This window comes from Megalobrama amblycephala, linkage group LG21, assembly GCF_018812025.1.
Source record: "Megalobrama amblycephala isolate DHTTF-2021 linkage group LG21, ASM1881202v1, whole genome shotgun sequence".
Taxonomy (NCBI): Eukaryota; Metazoa; Chordata; class Actinopteri; order Cypriniformes; family Xenocyprididae; genus Megalobrama; species Megalobrama amblycephala.
In genome coordinates this window covers 5958814-5979116 of record NC_063064.1, presented here as the reverse complement: position 1 = coordinate 5979116, position 20303 = coordinate 5958814, and the positions used below count along the sequence as shown (strand labels likewise).

The following is a 20303-nucleotide window of genomic DNA, read 5'->3' as shown; positions in this document are numbered from 1 at the left end:
TAGTCCGAGAGCTTTCTGTCCCTGATATACTGTCCATGTCCAGAAAGGTAATAAAAACATCATCAAAATAGTCCATGTGACATCAGAGGATTCCGGAAGAGATGACAATGCTGAATAAAGTCGTTAGTTTTTGTTATTTTTGGACCAAAATGTATTTTCGATGCTTCAAAAACTTCTAACTAACCCACTGATGTCACATGGACTACTTTGATGATGTTTTTATTACCTTTCTGGACATGGACAGTATACCGTACAAACATTTTCAATGGAGGGACAGAAAGCTCTCGGACTAAACCTAAAATATCTTAAACTGTGTTCCGAAGATGAACGGAGGTCTTACGGGTTTGGAACGACATGAGGGTGAGTCATTAATGACATAATTTTCATTTTTGGGTGAACTAACCCTTTAATGACATGTGGGGGATGAAAAAGGGCCGTGATGTTTTGATGCTCAATGGGTTGGCAGAAATACATCAGGAGATAGTGAATGGCCCATGCACAGTCACAGGACTAAATGCTCATGGTTATTATACCCAGACAGGACTGTAATGTGCTCCATTACATGAGCTCTTCCATTCAGCCCTGTACTGGCTGAGCACAGATACATCAGGCACTCTTATTTGATTAAAAGCCTCTTGACAAAATTGAGTTGGTGAATGAACTCCGGTTGAGTGGGTGACACCATTCTGAATGCACTCTAGGCCTCATTTCTGCCGAGAGCAAGAGAGAACATATATCGGCTGAGTCGCACTTATAGAGTCGACCAAAATGGCTCCTCTGCATTCCTACAAAAGCATGTAAGTGAGAGTAGTGCTGATTATTTATGCTTCTATAGTGACTTTAGGCAGGTGTCCGGTTTTTGTGGGAAAATCAAGGCAAGGCTCATTGGAAAAACGTACCAGTGTGTCACATTTCTGGAAAAAGAAAAAAAAAGATATTACATTGCGTCTTGCACATTTTTCAAAATGAAATGTACAATGAGTGGTGCAACAAGATGAACGTGAATTTGGCAATGTTTTATTACACTGGTTGTTGTAATGTCCGGTGTGTGGCGCTAAAGGTTAAAAGGATTAGTTCACTTGAGAATTCAAATGTCCTGATAATTTACTCACCCCCATGTCATCCAAGATGTTCATGTCTTTCTTTCTTCAGTCGAAAAGAAATTAAGGTTTTTGATGAAAACATTCCAGGATTTTTCTCCATATAGTGGACTTCACTGGGGTTCAACGGGTTGAAGGTTCAAAATGTCAGTTTCAGCGCAGCTTCAAAGGGCTCTCAGACGAGGAATAAGAGTCTTATCTAGCGAAACGATCGGTCATTTTCTAAAAAAAGTAAAAACATATATACTTTTTAACCACAAATGCTCGTGTGATAACGTAATGCGTGGCACATCGCAGAGCAGTGCAAGATGAGCATTTGTGGTAAAAAGTATATAAATGTTTTTTTTTTTTTTTTTTTTAAGAAAATGACAGATCGTCTCGCTAGAAAAAACCTTTTTCCTCGTCTGGGATCGTGTAGAGCTCTTTGAAGCTGCACTGAAACTGACATTTAGACCTTCAACCTGTTGAACCCCAGTGAAGTCCACTATATGGAGAAAAATCCTGGAATATTTTCCTTAAAAACCTTAAATCCTTTTTTTCGACTGAAGGAAGAAATACAAACATCTTGGATGACATGGGGGTGAGTAAATTATCAGAAAATTTGAATTCAGAAGTCAACTAATCTTTTAAATCGCATATGAAAATAACATTTTCACTTACACTAAACCCAAAAACAGAATTACTGAAGCAAATAGGCCATTTTAGCTGCTTGTACGTTGAGCTCTTTTATCATGACTCGTGTTTCACACCTGTACCAGGTGAGCTAACAAGCAAGTTTACAGTGTCAGAAAAGCCACACGTATGGAGCTGGTTATGTGATGCAAATGTTAAAATGTATTAGTTTACAAATCATGCACTATAGTAAAAGTGTTTTGTGGTCATAAAAGTATTGTGCAAATAAGTCTTTATTAATCAATAATCTGCCCTGTAATCATAATTTTTGAAAAAAGGAATAAAAGTTGTTGTGTTTTACTGCCTCTAGTGTTCATTTCAGCTGGAAACCGCAGAGATTTGTATGTATTGGTACGTTTTGCTAAAATGTAGGTAGAGGCATGTTTTTCCAAAGAGCCTGTGTTGCAACTAGTACATCTCTCATCACAAAATTAGGATTTTGCTTCTCCTCACACATGCATGCTTTCCCAAACCATAACTGATACTGACAGAGAATCAAATAACATTTTTTCCACAAGAGATGCTTGACATAATAAACCCAAACCGTCACAGGCCTGACCTGATACGAAATGAAAGCGATACGACTCTAAAAACGTCACCGTAACGCGCACACTCTAGTATACCGACGTGGAGTAAGGTCCAATGTCAGATTAGGGCACACTTGTCCTGGAACACTGAGACAGTCACAGACAGGCACAAGTTGAAACCACAAACATCACCCTCCTCCTCCTCTGGCTCTTCGTCCTCTTGTCAACTGATCCACAAAATAAGAAACAGTCACAGGCCAAGATATAGATATTTTTAAACAAAACAAACAAAAAAGCTGCCCTTGGGTCACACTGTCCTTCCCAGAAAAAAACGGGCAGAAAATATAAATGGCACAAACAGAAACGCCACTGTACCTCGGAGTGTCTCGGAGAGTTCAAACACATGGTGACACTGGGAGCTAAACCCTATAGCTCCGGTACAGCTACCCCACGATTCCAGGGAGAGCAGGTTCGGGAGCTCAGATCTGTGTGTGGTGTGTGTGTCCCGGAGGTGTGTACGGAGGCGGCGATGGGTTGGGTTTGATTCCCCGGCTCTTCATGTAAGAAATGAACTGGTCGGGAATCTCAGCCAGAACGTCTTTGGCCAGTCGTGCCATACTCAACACGTGGTTTCCCGTCCGATCCATGTAATCCCGGAACGGCACAAACTGTGAGGGGCAGGAAGCGATGTGCAAATTTATTCATCCATCCACTAACACACTGCTTCTCAAGCTTTTTGACTTGAAGGCCCCACATTGTCCACCACAATATTCAAAGCTCCTCCCAATACAAGACATTTACTCCAGCATTTCTGATTGTTATTGATTGTAACAGACACTGGGAGTGTTGATATACTGTAATTACGTTTTTCATTAGAGACATTTCAAGAACTGTATGGGAAAATGTACATTAATGTTCTCCATGTTCTTTTGAACTTTCTATTCATCAAAGAATCCTGAAAAAAATGTATGACAGACAATTTTGCTTAAGCTACCACTACACTAATACTTCCATCCGCCATCCATTCTACAGTTATTCATCCATCCCTTCATTCTTGCCCCATCATCCATCCCTCCATTTATTCATCCATCTATTCATCCCCCAAATGATACATCCTTTCCACATCCATCCATCCATCCATCCCCAAATGATACATCCTTTCCACATCCATCCATCCATCCATCCATCCCAATGATACATCCTTTCCACATCCATCCATCCATCCATCCCTCAAATAATACATCCTTTCCACATCCATCCATCCATCCATCCCCCAAATGATACATCCTTTCCACATCCATCCATCCATCCATCCATCCATCCATCCATCCATCCATCCATCCATCCATCCCCCAATGATACATCCTTTCCACATCCATCCATTTATCCATCCATTCCCCAAATGATACATCTTTTTCATATCCATTCATCCGTCTATCCATCTATCTGTCTCTCACATATTCTGTCCATCCTTCCCCCAAATAATTCATCCATCCATCCCCCCAATGATACATCCTTTCCACATCCATCCATCCATCTCCCAAATAATACATCCTTTCCACATCCATCCATCCATCCATCCATCCATCCATCTCCCAATGATACATCCTTTCCACATCCATCTATTGATATATCTGTCTCTCACGTATTCAGTAATTGATCCATTCATGCATCTATTCACACATTCATCCTTCTCCAATTCATCCATCCATAAATCCATTCATTTCAACATCATTCACATCATATCTTCTCTGGTATTGTTTTTTCCTGCATAAAACAATTTAAAGAGCTCATGAAGAGTGAATTGTCTTAACTTTGCCAGCTGTCTGTGACTCAGTAGCCTGAGATATTCTTATTAATACTAATGACAGGTTGCATTCACAGGGGACCTGCATAATGAATTGCTTTATAATAATGTGGGATATGGTGTGGAGCTGTTACACAAGGGCTCAATTCCACAGTGACTGAATTAGTAATTAAAATTCTCATGCTTAATGGATTTGATTGCTGAAAGAAAGAGACATGGGGCGACAAGTCACAGCTATTTAAATCCCCAAAGTTACCATAACATGCTTGTAGTTCAAACAAGCTTAAAAAAGTAGACTGCTACTGGTGTCACCTGGACAATGTCTCGCTCTGCTAATTTTCCTCTTGAGGAGATCCTGATGTCATCACCATCCAACTCAACCATAGCTGTGGGAAAAGACGGGAAGTTAAAGTAAATCACTGGACTTGTGTTCATACATTTCATTTATTTGAATAATTAAATGTTACCCTTTATTTTCATGAGGAAAAAGGTAATGGTTTTGGAACGACACAAAGGTGTGTACATAAATGACAAAATCCTCATTTTTGGATTAACTATTCCTGTTATTGTTTGCATAGTGATGGATTCAGTTGTAAAAATTATTTCAGGTGTCTCAAAACTACTAGGGCCATTATTTCCTTCATCATCTGGTACTGTTTTGACATCAGCTGAATGTAATTGGCCTGTGTAGCTAGAAAGCACAGAGAGATTTCCATTATGGACTTCTCAAACAACAGGCCCTCTCCACATGACCTGATCACCTCATCCGACAGGAGCTCGTCTTCCACCTCTGAGCGCCTGAGCTGTTGTTATTCTTGGAGGAAGCTCTATTTCAATATTGATCAAAGTCTCTTTCGATCTTACAAGTCGTCGAACGGATTTCTACATGTCCTGACATGATAATATGTGCTTATTTCCCATGCAATATACTTGATCATTACTCTGTGATTAGCCCAAACCAGGTCTCTTTAAATGATCTCCTGACTACATGTACTGCTCACACAGCTCTGAACGAGAAAAACAACCGTGTCAGTTGCTATTGGAGCACTTGTTTGACTACTCCCTATAAACAACTTTTGGAGCACTGAGCTGGGTTTTAGTAAATGAAAGATTTGAGTTATGATTTCAATTTGATAAAGCTTTTTGTTAATGCATGTGGTGAAAAAAAATCATTATCTATAAGGTAAAAGAAACTAGAGCTCTCCAATGATTGAAAAATAATTCAGTGAATTACATGATAAGGTGATTGATTAATCAGATGAACTGAAATAAAAATAATTTAAAAGACATATCACTATGTGAGACCAGTATGATTTATACAACCACTATAATTACTATAATACTAAATTAATACATCTAACTGACGGCCCTTAAAGAAACACTTACCATCAAATTCAGCCTGTCCAACTCCAACAATAATGATGGACATGGGAAGCTTGGCAGCCTGATGGCAAAACAACACACACATTTACATGCTTTTAAGATACAATGGAACACAAGCAGAATTAATAAATGTTTAAAAAGTAAGATGGTACACCGCCATAAAATTCTAAATGTGAAAAATGGCAATAAAACATAAAAGCAAAGTCTTATGTCAAAAGCATGAGGAAGATACATGTATATGTGATATCATATATCATATACGAATCTACCAGTAATTTAAAGATAGTGAATAAAACAGTTGCTATATATATTTTCCATATTTACTAAATTAGAAATAAATGATTGAAAAAAAAAAAAAAAAAAAAAAAAAAATTGAACTTCATTTGAAATCATTAGAAATATCAATGTTATTTTGTCTTTTTTTCATAAATTATTAATATTGGTCACCCTTCTCTCTGTGGGTTTTGCAAATATTTAACCAGTGAAAAATATTAAAAAGAGCTTGTGACTAAGCCTTGTAACTCCATTGGCTCCTCAAACTGTCTGCAAAAAACCTGTCACCTCACTCAATTTTGGACCACCTCTGCTTGTTTGCAATACTGTAAACCCTAACCCTCAAAATAATTAATTGGTTTGAGTAGGGCAAAATCAAATTAAACAAATTAGTTCAATCAAATGAACTTTTATGAGTATTTAGAATTTAAATTTTCTTTTGAGTTCTGACACATTTTAAGTCATCTGAACTGTTTCATTGTTTTGAGTTTTATGAACTTGTTTCTTTTAATTTAGACAAACTTAAATTTACCTGAAACTAGGCTGGGATTTCTATTTCCCAGCATGCTTTGCTATGACACTCAAAAAGGAGAATAAATACTAAAATTAAGTGTTAATACTCAAAATCCTAAATGTATGAGTACAAAATTAAAATCTGCCAGTTCTGCACACTTAAACTTTGAATTTCTTAACTTAAAAAAATTGATGTAACTGAATATTCCAATTTTTTTGAGTTTTGCCAACTTATTTGGGTTTACAGTGAATGCAAGGGTAAATAAAGAACTGTTTGTTTTAATAAGTACAGCATTTTCTTTACTCAAAAAAAAAAAAAAAAAAAAAACTTGTATATTTGAGTTCTAGTGTTGTAGTATTTGCCATTGAGTCATAGCCAATGTCTTAAATAGCCTGTGACATGGGATTCTGGCCAAATAACAGAAAAGAAACTTGAGTCCACATAGCTACAGTAAACTTTATAACCTGCGAATTGATGAAAACTGAATGCGATGCACTTACTGCCTCAGATGCGACCATACTAATGACATACATACGACATTCACTGGTCAAAAACACTCGTAACTCCATTTGAGCTTGATTTTGGTAAAATGTTAATAATATCATGACATGCAAGTGTCTGACCATATTTAAAGCCACAACATCTTTGACAACATTGTGTTTAATTATTAAAAAAAGCATTTTTACCATTTCCTGAAAAGTAGTGTTTTTGGACATATTGGACAAGGTTTCCACCCAATAGCAATGTTATTCAAAGACTTGTTTAAATGATAAAGACTGCTGAATGCCGATGATATTTCTAATAAAAGAAAGGCAAACACTATAATGGTTTTTCATATACCATTCACTCTCTTTGGTTAATGGCTCTGTCTAATAATTTTTTAGACAGAACTGAAAACAAAGACATTAAACTATGAGGACAGAGAACGAGAGCTTCTGTGCCTCTGCACTCAAAACTGAAAATTAAAAATGCAAAATATCCATCCAATTTAGTGTTCCTGGCCATGACATGTAGCGGATATACATGGTCAGGAACACTCAGTTGGATTCTTTATCAGTGTGGCCACCCAGAAATTAACTACTTCCTGTTGTGGTTCTGTAGTACACAAACAAAATGACTGGAACTACAAGAATGCAATTCAATTAGCATTATCATTGAATGCAGCAGTTGGTACTGGTAAACAGCACAGAGGTATTTGGCTATTTACAGTGGTAGAACAGAAAGCTGTAGAAAGTTCTAGAGGGAGAGCAGAGGGAGAGGGAGGCGGGGCCTGTATGATCGCCATAGCACCCGCTTCTCTAGCAGCCCTCCCGCCGACTTCCACTCCAGACACTTCATCATGGATATTTGTGAAAATTACTAGCAAACTTTCATGATCTATTACACAGCAGCACACTCATTGACGGATTGCATCATTTATGTGCCCTATCTGATTATGGGGTAGTAGTTTCAGAGTGACTATTTGCACAGAGGTCTAAATATCACAGGCCACACACTGCAGCTATTTACACCACAACAGCTGGACAAAATGACAAAATCACTTCTGAGCCCACTTCAGCCTTCCATGCAGAAGAAAATAAACCCCTACCAATGGCTGCTGGAAAAGTGGCAGAAAAACAAACACCTGAAAAGTGAGCAGAGTACTCTTCTTCTTCTTCTTCTAGAGATTTTTTGGTAATGTTAATTACAGTATCTGGTGCTTACATGACCAAACATAGTTATTAGCTTGTTAGGATACCATGGCCAGAATCTCAATTCCCATACTTATGCACTATTCTGTGCCGTTTTATAGTACTGTGTTCACTGAAAAGTTCAAAAAGAAAAGGTGCACTTAAAATAGCCAGACGATGTGCTTATTTAACCGAAAAAGTGTGGAATGATGGACACTTATACTGTCACAGCTTCTTGTGTAGCAGAGGAGGATGATGAAAGATAAAATAACCTTATATAATTCATACACCACCAATGTAAAACTTATGTTTTTACATTACTTTAAAAATGAAATTCATCTTCAGAACACAAATTAAGATATTTTTGATAAAATCCAATGGCTCAGTGAGGCGTGCATTGACAGCAAGATGATTAACACTTTCAATGCCCAGAAAGCTACTAAAGACATATTTAAAACAGTTCATGTGACTACAGTGGTTCAACCTTAATGTTATGAAGCGACGAGAATACTTTGTGTTTGCCAAAAATAACAAAAACAAAAAATTTGAAACAAAAGATTTGTAAATTGTTGATATTGTTGAATAAAGTCGTTATTTTGTTTTTTTGTGGCACAATAAGTATTCTCATCACTTCATAACATTAAGGTTGAACCACTGTAGTCACATGACCTGTTTTAAGTAAACTAACTTTTTTTTAACTGGACTAACTTTTTCATATAGAAATTGCATTTGTTTTTCTGAAGTTTACTTCACCACAGAATCATTTTTGTCAGTGTATCATAGTGCATAGTGTACAGTGCGTCATTTAGGACACAACTTAAAGGATTAGTTAAATGCTCATCTTGAACTAGCTCTCTTCTTCTTCTCCTTTATTAGAATTCCAGCAGTGTAGACGCTGCTAAGTGTATTACTGCCCTCCTCAGGTCAAAGTTTGAACTAATTGTTATATGCAATATGCTAGTTCAATAGTATATAACAATTAGTTCAAACTTTGACCTGTGGAGGGCAGTAATACACTTAGCAGCGTCTACACTGCTGGAATTCAAATAGAGGAGAAGAAGAAGAGAGCTCGTAAAGCTTTTTCAGAAAATGAGCAATGGTTTCACTAGATAAGACCCTTATTTCTCATCTGGGATCGAATAGAACAATTTGAAGCTGCAGTGAAACTAATTTTGACCTTCAATCGTTTGGTGCCCATTCAAGTCTACTATAAGGAGAAAAATCCTGGAGTGTTTTCATCAAAAACTTTAATTTCTTTTCGACTGAAGAAAGAAAGACATGGACATCTTGGATGACATGGGGGTGAGTAAATTATCAGGAAAAGTTTATTTAAAAGTGAACTAATCCTTTAAGCCTGCTAGCTAGCTTGCTAATATTGAGAAATGTGGAGTACAAATAGTATTACTGTTCACACCAGGGTGCATACTAAAGCAGCATTTATTTGAGCAAAAATACAATAAAAAGCTGTAATATGTGAAATATGTAAAAAAACAACAACAACAACAACATGCAAACGTGGCGCATTGTAGAGCAGTGCAAGATGAGCATTTGTGGTTAAAAAGTGTATATATATATATATATATATATATATATATATATATATATATATATATATATTATTTTTTTTTTTTTTAAGAAAATGACAGATTGTTTCGCTAGATAAGACCCTTATTCCTCATCTGGGATCGTGTAGAGCTCTTTGAAGCTGCGCTGAAACTGACATTTGGACCTTCAACCCGTTGGACTCCTGGAATGTTTTCTTAATTTCTTTTTGACTGACATAAACATCTTGGATGACATGGGGGTGAGTAAATTACCAGGAAATCTGAATTCTGCAGTGAACTAATCCTTTAATTTTTACTTGCATGTGGCACTTGTGTAAGAATAAACAAATGAAAAGACATTTTCAAGCTGCACTTCCTGTGGTGGCAGCCCAAAATAATAACACCATTTCCCGTTGAAATGTTCTGTAATAAATTCTTTCCCATTGCTCTTCTAATGGGTTCAGAGACCAAACCTTCATTTTTCGGTCCACAACCATAACAACAAATAGACTGTTACTGACAGCGAGTGCAAAGCGTTTCCATCTTCCGCAATCTTAAATGATCAGTGCAGAGCTTATGACAGTCCTGTCAATGCCTGCATGCCATAAAAAAGAGGCAGGGCACCATGAATAATTGAAGTTGGTTGCCCCATTTGTGTCATCATCTTCTGTCATGATTGACAAGACAGATTTGAAGCAATGAGAAAACAAAACAGTCTGTTAGTTCACCATAGTTTCCTTGACAACAGCTCTTCAACGTCACACGTAGCCCCGAACTCCCACGCCGACATATATGAACACAGAAACTCGATTCTGAGAACCCACAAATCACCTGCTCCGTGTTTCTTTACAACAAAAGCTGCACGCTCACACGCTGACAGCATTATTATTTGGTCTGGCGAGAATGCTAATGTAATGTCATCAGTGCCCAGCTGCTGTAGGAAATTATCATTACGCTGGTAAAGGAACGACATGGTTTGGAGAATTAAATTGGCTTTTGGACATTAAAGGAACAGTTTGGCCAAAAATGACAATTCTGTCATTATCTACTCGCCCTCATGTCTTTCCAAAACCATAAGCTGTTTTTTTTTTTTTTCAATTAATTGAATACAATGGATACAATGCCCATAACTGCCATGAAAAACCATCTCTTTCAACAACATATGCTCGTAGTTTTATTAATAATCTCATAATAATGTATCTATCAACATTGTGTCCAAAGTTGGTCGTGATTCAAACATTTTAAGCGGGTTTCTCCCTGAAAAAACACTGTAAATGCTCCTTTACAGTGTTTTTTTTTAAGGAGAAATCTGCTTAAAATGAATGAATCATTTATATTTAATCTTGCGAACTGCTTATAGCTAATTTATTTTATCAATTTATCTAATTTATTTTATTTATTTCTATAAATTATAGAAATAGAAATTAGTAAACTAATATACATACATACACTCATACATACATACATTCATATATATATATATATATATATATATATATATAAATAAATAATCAGAGTCAAGAGTTGTTGGTCTTATAACTGCGCTATTGGCACAGCAGGGTTTGAGGACACTTTTTTGTTCTTTTTGGAGCGTGATGTTCCATAAACTGGGAAAGATCCTTTAAAACATGTATTTTGGGGTTCTGGCCAAAGTATTCCTTTATGCCACGCATTCAGGTCTTCTGTACTGTAAGTGAGGAAAATGCACCGTACAGATTTCTACATGACAGACAGTTTGAGGCTAAACTAATGATGCCCGTGCTGTAACGAAGGGTAGAAAAAGCAGGATGGAGTCAGAAACGGCATGAATTATTGTCAGCGTGTGACTGAGGACAGGAACTTCTATTAAGCCTATCATCAGTCACACAGTGAGCGGGCCGTTCAATCTGACAAAGAGCTGTCTAATTGATTAATCCCGCCGTCCTTCACGTTGCACGTCATATCTGATTGGCGGATGATGGACCTCTGCTAGCGCTCGAGCATCCTGACTGGCTTATCATTCCAGGCCTGCCCACGTCCAACATGACAAATGAATGCGCTTCTAATGTTGTTGTTTCTCATTATCATCCTCCGATTAGCCCTTACCCGTGCATATTGTTATTTGTAATTACCATGTCAAATAAAAAAAAGGCTGCATGTCTTCAGCTGATGGATGGGAGGATTCCAGCTTTCAATGCTAATTATCTAAGACAGAAAATGAATATGCGTGGCTCATTAGAGTCCAACACAGAAACACAGCATTAAAGGAATTGTTCACTCAAAATGAACACTCTTTTGTTTCCAAACCACTGAACCACTGAAACAACAGATTCGTAAAGCTTTGAAGCTTCATGAGTGTTTTGAAATCACCCATCACTAAATATTGTTGAATAAAGTCGATATTTTTTTTATTTTTGGTGCACAAAAAGTATTCTTGTCACTTCATAACATTAAGGTTGAACCACTGTAGTCACATGAACTGTTTTAAATACATCTTTAGTAGCTTTCTGGGCATTGAAAGTGTTGGCAATGAAGGCCTCACTGAGCCATCGGATTTTAGCAAAAATATCTTAATTTGTGTTCCGAAGATGAACGAATGTCTTACGGGTGTGGAACGACATGAGGGTGAGTAATTAATGACAGAATTTTCAATTTTGGGTGAACTAACCCTTTAACCTTTATGTTTTATATTGTCCTTTTTGGAGTGTTCACTACAGATTTAAATGGAAAAGAGCTGCATGAATGTTTTACTTTTAATTCTCCTTTTCTGTTACATGGAAAAAATACCAGCAAATAAATAAAAGTAAATAATGTAGCAAATGTTTCTCATTCCTTTAAAGGTGCCCTAGATTGTTTTTTTACAAGATGTAATATAAGTCCTAGGTGTCCCCTGAATGTGTCTGTGAAGTTTCAGCTCAAAATACCCCATAGATTTTTTTTAATTAATTTTTTTAACTGCCTATTTTGGGGCATCATTAACTATGCACTGATTTTTTCAGCACGGCCCCTTTAAGAGATGCGCTCCCTCTGCCCCACGAGCTCTCAACTATAATACAGCGCATTTACAAAGTTCACACAGCTAATATAACCCTCAAATGGATCTTTACAAGATGTTCGTCATGCATGCTGTATGCATGCTTCGAATTATGTGAGTAAAGTATTTATTTAGATGGTTACGTTTGATTCTGTGTGAGTTTGAGGCTATGCTCTGTGGCTAAAGCTAACATTACACACTGTTGGAGAGATTTATAAAGAATGAAGTTGTGTTTATGCATTATACAGACTGCAAGTGTTTAAAAATGAAAATAGCAATGACTCTCGTCTCCGTGAATACAGTAAGAAACGATGGTAACTTTAACCACATTTAACAGTATATTAGCAACATGCTAATGAAACATTTAGAAAGACAATTTACAAATATCACTAAAAATATCATGATATCATGGATCATGTCAGTTATTATTGCTCCATCTGCCATTTTTCGCTGTTGTTCTTGCTTGCTTACCTTGTCTGTGCACAGATCCAGCCGTTAATACTGCCTTTCCTTGTCTAATGCGTCGAATGGGCTGGCATTATGCAAATATTGGGGTCATACATATTAATGATCCCGATTGTTACGTAACAGTCTGTGTTATGTTGAGATCCGAGTGTTTTCCGGAAGTCTTTTAAACAAATGAGATTTACATAAGAAGGAGGAAACAATGGGGTTTGAAACTCAACGTATGTCTTTTCCATGTACTGAACTCTTGTTATTCAACTATGCCGAGGTAAATTCAAATTCTGATTCTAGGGCACCTTTAAGAGAATGCAGTAGACTCTTAAAAATTAAGGTCTTTTTTATTGGCATAAAGAACTTGACATCCATGGAACCCTTCCATTCCACAAAAGGTTCTTTAGATTTTTAAAATGTTCAACAAACTAAGAAAATAATAGTTCTTTTAAGAACTGTTCACTTAAAGGTTCTTTGAGGAACCAAAAATGGTGGTTCTATGGCATCACTGTGAAAAAAACCCCTTTGCAACCTTTATTTTTAAGAGTGTATGGTAAATGTATAGATCCACACAGCCACAGCTGGTTTGAGGAAGCTTCTAGACATCTGCAGAGGAACCCATATTGTGAAATCCTAAATATAGCTGACATGTGACACGTAACTGGAAAATAAAAAGTGCAAACAATGAGACTTATGGTCTCGAACCCTTCTTTGTTAATATATTGCTAAATACGCATATGCCACACGTCTACATTCGCATTTCTGCTAAAACTGTAATGAGACAGCTTAGCAGCAGGATGCTGTCAGCTGTTGTGGGAAGTAAAGGGATGTTGTCGAAACACCCTTAGATCAAAAAGGCCTTCCGTGGGCGAATGTCCATTCCTCTATGACCTGTTTTATAAATGAACGAGGAGGATGAGATGCAAACAGCTGCTTAGAGTAACAGCTTTTCTCATGAATGATACATGTGTCTGTCCCAGTGAATCAGAGTAGAGGAGAAAAGTAGGTCAGTGTTCCTCTAAGGTTTTCTGTGAACACTTCACACGCCGTTGCAAAACAGAGTCTGAACATAATGCTGTGCCACTCAGGACCACCCGAAACGGGGGATCTATAAAAACGAGTAGAACAGTGGTCCACCTGGACGTGTTAACAGGCCTCCTACACTGAATTTCCGAGCAATATTACGATGAGTTTTAGAGTTTATTTAGCACTTACGAAGAGAGGAAAGCGCAGATTGTAGTAGCATCTCATATCATTCTTGGCACATTTCCCCCAACACACAGCTGGAAAAGAAATCGCATCAAAATGTACCATTCACAGACATGTGAATGACAATTTCTTTCAGATTCTGCTAAAAGGGATAGCTCCCTTGTTATATCTTCTTCTGGCATTGGAAGATAGTGACATAGGGAGTGGTACCACTCTATAGTCTATAGGAAATCTTTTTGGATGCACTCCCTTTATTGTTGGGCTGGGACAATAAATCGTTACATCGCAAATCGAGAAATAATTCTGGATTGATTCTTAGATTTTTCAAAAGCATTGCAATTCTCTCTCTAATCGATTCTGAGCTTAGTTTTTAACAGCAGATGGCACTGCGTGCTTTAGAAACAACTGTACTCTGCTTGCTTCCAATTCCTTACACACACCACTTGAACCTAAAACAATCATTCATCAAGTTCGAAAAGGCTGAAACAAATTACAAGGGTGTTTTCAGTGGACTGTTTACATTAATCTCGCGTCATAAAAGCATTCTGAGGCGCCAGTACATTCTCAGACTCAGCCGAATGCACGAGCGCTCTTCTTTGTGAGCATTTGAGAGTACGAATTAAAAACTCCTAGAGTGCCAATTAAATGCCTAGAGCACCAATCTGCTGTTAAAAATGAATCTCAGAATCGATTCGAGGGAGAATTGCGATGCATTAAGAAAATCTCAGAATCGAGTGATGCATCTATTTACTGTCCCAGCCCTACTTTATTGACGCTCTGACTCTGGCTAAGTAATCTGTAGAGTCAAATTATGCTATGGCCCATTATGTTTGTGCATATTCATAGCTTAACGAGGAAGGTGTTTCTTCAGCATGGCGTAGTGGGTAATTGTTCATTATACAGTAGTGTCACTCCAAGATGCAATGTTGCACTTGGTTTGACATCAGTGAGCATGTTTACTGTAACGACTGGACCGATCAAACACACCATTGTTCCACTTAATCTTCACAACCCCTCACCCAGGCAGACTCCGTGATGTCTGGTTTCCCCACTGAGAATTATCACCCTTTTTGCTTCACTCATACACTTTAAAGACATTTGGGACATTGATTGTTCTCAACAGTACAGGCTACAAGAAACAGATATGCAGTCCCATAGAAATGGAATCCTTTCCACTAATTCACTGAAAAATCTGTCTAATGAATGAACATGCATTTCCCCGGTTCATTTTGTGTATTATACTGTTTGTATATTGTTTTTTAATATTGTATAGTATTATGCATGCCTAATGATAGAACTACTAGATACCATCTAGGTGGTGTCTCCTATCAAAATGTTCCTTGATAAATTACTCACACTTTGGTGGACATCACCTTCTCATAGAATGCCGTGTGTGATATGTTATATATCCCGTGGCGTCTGTCGTTGCTATGCAACCATGAACTGCTTTCTCCACGATAACGAGTAAGTATCAGCAAAGGATTAATTGATTTTTAGCTCTTGCATTAGCTTTACTACTAGATATATTTATGGAGATGAGAAATAAAACCCCGCCCTGTACAGATATGATCAGCTGTTCGGCTGAGCTTTCGATGCCGTTACGGAAAGCTGAAGCTGATCGGTTGGTTCTTGTCACATGACCTGCGGATCACTTGTGGTATTTAGAAAAGCTGAGATGTTTTCATCTCGCCGCGGCATAGGTACGCCTGGAAAAAACAACCACGTCGCTTCTATTATGAGCGCCTACATTTGAAATAACGAACTTGGGCACGCAAAAGACGCGATATGTGAATGGCCCCTATAAATGGACATAAACGGCCAGCTTACTCCCCTCATGCAAAAGAGTTTGCTTTCAAACAAAGGAACTTTCCCGTTCCATATAGGTGCCCTCTTATACACACGGGTGCTTCACTAGTGATGTCATGGACTGTCATTGGCCAATAAAATTGGCGTGTTTGTCACACATGCTTCAGACATTGGTCACACAGATGGCGTTCCCCATAGCATTGATCCAAGACACAGTGTCTTGTTTCCCTTCTCAGGGAACCATGGTTACAGACGTAACCTGAGACATTTTCTTGCATTGCAAGGTTATTGGCTGTAACAATGGTAAAACAGGTTATTTCAGTAAACTGATTGTTTGGTAGTTGTCAGCATATAGACCCTTTTAGTGCCAATGTCACAATTAGGCTGGTCATCTTGTTGTGTTGTTGGGTGCCAGAATTGACGGAGTACAGGCTCCAATTTGATAGAAACAACAATTTGACTAGACAGAAACAATCATCAAAAATGCTCGCATTTGCAGCGCACACTTCATGTCAGGAAAGGTTAAATAAACTATTGTCTTTTGTCGGTATGGATTATGGATTGGTTACGTGTCTAAAGATTTCTCATGCATGCCCACCTAATCAGAAATTGGGGAACAAGTTAGGTGATTTCTCACGTAACACTAACTTTAGTGCATAAGTTAGCTAACTTTGTTAGTCATACAACTAGCAGTTAGTTAACTGCTAGCTAACAACCAGAGACTAAACATAAAGGAAACTGTTTGTGTCATCTCCCTTTCTACAGTTGCCATAAATGTTGCCATAATCTGTCAGATTGTCCATCCACTGAGTGAGCGTGTACAGGTCAGCCAATCTGGTTCTGTCCGTTAAAGGTGCCCTAGAACTTTTTTTTAAAAAGATGTAATATAAGTCTAAGGTGTCCCCTGAATGTGTCTGTGAAGTTTCAGCTCAAAATACCCCATAGATTTTTTTAAATTCATTTTTTTAACTGCCTATTTTGGGGCATCATTATAAATGAGCCGATTCAGGGCTACTGGCCCTTTAATTCTCGTGCTCCACGCCCACGGAGCTCGCGCTTGCCTTAAACAGTGCATAAACAAAGTTTACACAGCTAATATAACCCTCAAATGGATCTTTACAAAGTGTTCGTCATGCATGCGGCATGCATGCGTCGGATTATGTGAGTATTGTATACTGTTATATTGTTTACATTTGATTCTGAATGAATTTGAGGCTGTGCTCCGTGGCTAACGGCTAATGCTACACTTTTGGAGAGATTTATAAAGAGTGAAGTTGTGTTTATGAATTATACAGACTGCAAGTGTTTAAAAATGAAAATAGTGACGGCTCTTGTCTCCATGAATACAGTAAGAAATGATGGTAACTTTAACCACATTTAACAGTACATTAGCAACATGCTAACGAAACATTTAGAAAGACAATTTACAAATATCACTAAAAATATCACGTTATCATGGATCATGTCAGTTATTATTGCTCCATCTGCCATTTTTCACTATTGTTCTTGCTTGCTTACCTAGTCTGATGATTCAGCTGTGCACATCCAGACGTTAATACTGGCTGCCCTTGTCTAATGCCTTTCATAATGTTGGGAACATGGGCTGGCATATGCAAATATTGGGGCGTACACCCCGACTGTTACGTAACAGTCGGTGTTATGTTGAGATTCGCCTGTTCTTCGGAGGTCTTTTAAACAAATGAGATTTATATAAGAAGGGGGAAACAATGGAGTTTGAGACTCACTGTATGTCATTTCCATGTACTGAACTCTTGTTATTTGACTATGCCAAGATAAATTCAATTTTTTCATTCGAGGGCACCTTTAAAGTTAACTTAGTCCGTCAAATAACAATCACGTCCCGGACAGTGTTTGACCTCACACATTTAGATAAAATCAGATTTTCTCCAGTCATTGCTAAATAACAGAACTTACTAGCTAGCGGTCAGGTGGTCAGGGGAAACGTTCTTCCTCCACCTAAACTCCGCCGACAAAAATTTGTTTACTAACTGAAAAGGGGTCTTATTAGTGTGTATGCAAACATGCTCACTGATATCAAACCATCTTCATGCTCCCATATTTGAATTGAATAAGATTTGAGAGCTACGGCAAGGGGGGACGAATTCCAAATAACAACTTAAATTTCACACTGTTTCTCACACAAAGTTATCGTATGGTGTGGAACACAGTGTGCAAGTTGCACAAGCTACTTTTTTGATGTTTTTGGATAAAATTGTCTGCTAAGTCGATCCCCAGTTGCAAATAAATGTTTTGGGATGCTTTTTTGAGTCCCAATCCTCACTATGAATAAGAATCTTTCTTTGTGGTTCCCAGTGGAAAGAAAGTCATAGAGGTTTTGAATGTTGGAATATATGATGTCTGATTTTTTTTATTTATGTGAACTTTCCCTGTGAGGATTAAAATAGATAAATAGTTAACAATTTCCATATTTCAATATAGTAATTATTGGATTGATGCACACCTGGCTAATCACAACACCAAGACCACATGACCTTATCATTTGATTAAGAGATGCAGCCACCTTCTTGATTAGATTAGTCTTTTTCTACACTGATATCTCCTGTTTCTGATTCAACACCTCCTGAAATTATTAATCAGATCTGCACTGCAGTGTAACATTCATCATATTTAATTCTTTCATTACTTTTCAATGGAAAATGTCAAATACTCAAATTTAGATTTCCTAGAAGTCCTTTGAACACACACACAAAACACCATAGGCCTCTATTTTTACCTTGCGTTCAGGGCTTAAATGTCACGCACAGGGCAGAAATGTGAGTCTTCTTGGCAGATGCAGGCCGTTGGGGAAAGAGCAGCAGGCAAGATCTTAAAAGGAAGGTGTGGCTGTTCTACAAATCTGACTAACAGTCGCAAATTCCCTTTAAATCCAGTCTGCTGGGAAATCGGGCCTGTTCATTGGCTAGATGAATGACATGCACCGCTGGAGACGAGATTGACCTTTTAAGCGTAAATGATGACCTCAATACAACATGAGTCATCCATTTTGCATGTGACACATGCAGCCTAAATAGGTTATAACAATATATCATCTATAATAAGATCATAAAAACCCATATCAACCATAGGAGATGCTTTAGTGCTCATTGGGTATTATAATTCTCCAGCACGCTGAAGAAGAAGACCAGGATGTTTATACTAAACGTGTTCTGATGCGAAAGCCTAGCAAAGTGCCTTTGTAGGCAGAATTTTGACGGCATAATAGGAGCTTAATTTGTTAAGGCCAAATAATTTTAAGGATGTCTTAAATTTATTTATTTTTTTGCATGACTTTTATGTGTTTGTTAAATGTTGAATTCAAACCAAATACTGACATTCTGCCCATACTACCTCTGAATAGGATGTCAGTTTCATAAATTGTATAAACATTATGGAAATAAATGGTTCAGGTCACTCAAACCATAGGCTATATGGAAATGGTCCTTATGTGGTCACCAATGGAGCTTGGATGGTATCTAGTGGAAAAGTTTGGTACTTTTGTTTGGCACCCAAACAAAATCATTACCGAAAGCTACAATTTTTAAGATATCAACCTAAAATTTGAAACACAACTTGATTAGATTTTAGATTTTAGATTTTGGCTTTGATTTTCTTGCAGTTTTAGAGCAAAACAGTTTTGTAAAATATTTATTTTATATAAATGATAAGAAATCATATTTTTCCATTTTCCATTTCCCTAAACTAAAACTTCAATAACAATTTTTTTTTTATTTCACTTTCATATTTTTTCTTTTACTTCTAAAATAATCTGCCAAGTATCCCCTTTATAAGGAGACCAAACTTAAGTCTGTGCTCAGAAAATGATTCAAGATTTAAAACAATTTAAGTTGGTGTCTTATCCCTAAAAATGGGAGTGACAGTTAAGGGGTTACATATTTTGCCACTTGCTTGAGAAACGTTAATATATAAATCTATATAGAAGTAATGAATCGAATAATGGGTTGTTTAAATTTAGTCCGCTTATGAAAGATTGAATTACAATGCTGAAAAAACATTTTCAATAACATCTTTGAAATAAAAATAATGAATAAATGTTGCATTTGTGGTTTGCAGCCATGGATCAGTTGCACACTGCAAACATGGCATATGTGAAAGCACAGTGCTGCTTCTGCACTGCATACGCACTGAAATACGTACTGCAAATGGAGTATGTGAACACTTAGATTATAAAGTTTTAAAAATCCCTAGGGGAAAAATATTTCCAGGAACCAAGGGTGCTGGAAAAGTGCCAGAGCCAAAAAAGAGCCAAATTTAAAAAAATTCAATTACACTTCAAATATTTATTTCCCA

At 37.3% G+C, this 20303-nt stretch overlaps 1 protein-coding gene across 1 annotated transcript in view; it reads right to left on the bottom strand.

Moving 5' to 3' along the window:
* Nucleotides 1-2023: 2023 nt before the first annotated feature.
* cpne5b (copine Vb) overlaps nucleotides 2024-20303 on the bottom strand; it is a 210561-nt gene continuing 192281 nt past the window's right edge. Inside the window, 3 exon segments of the mRNA XM_048173479.1 lie at nucleotides 2024-2967; nucleotides 4419-4492; nucleotides 5493-5550. Of these exon segments, the coding sequence (XP_048029436.1) occupies nucleotides 2779-2967; nucleotides 4419-4492; nucleotides 5493-5550 (321 nt within the window). The 3' untranslated portion in view covers nucleotides 2024-2778.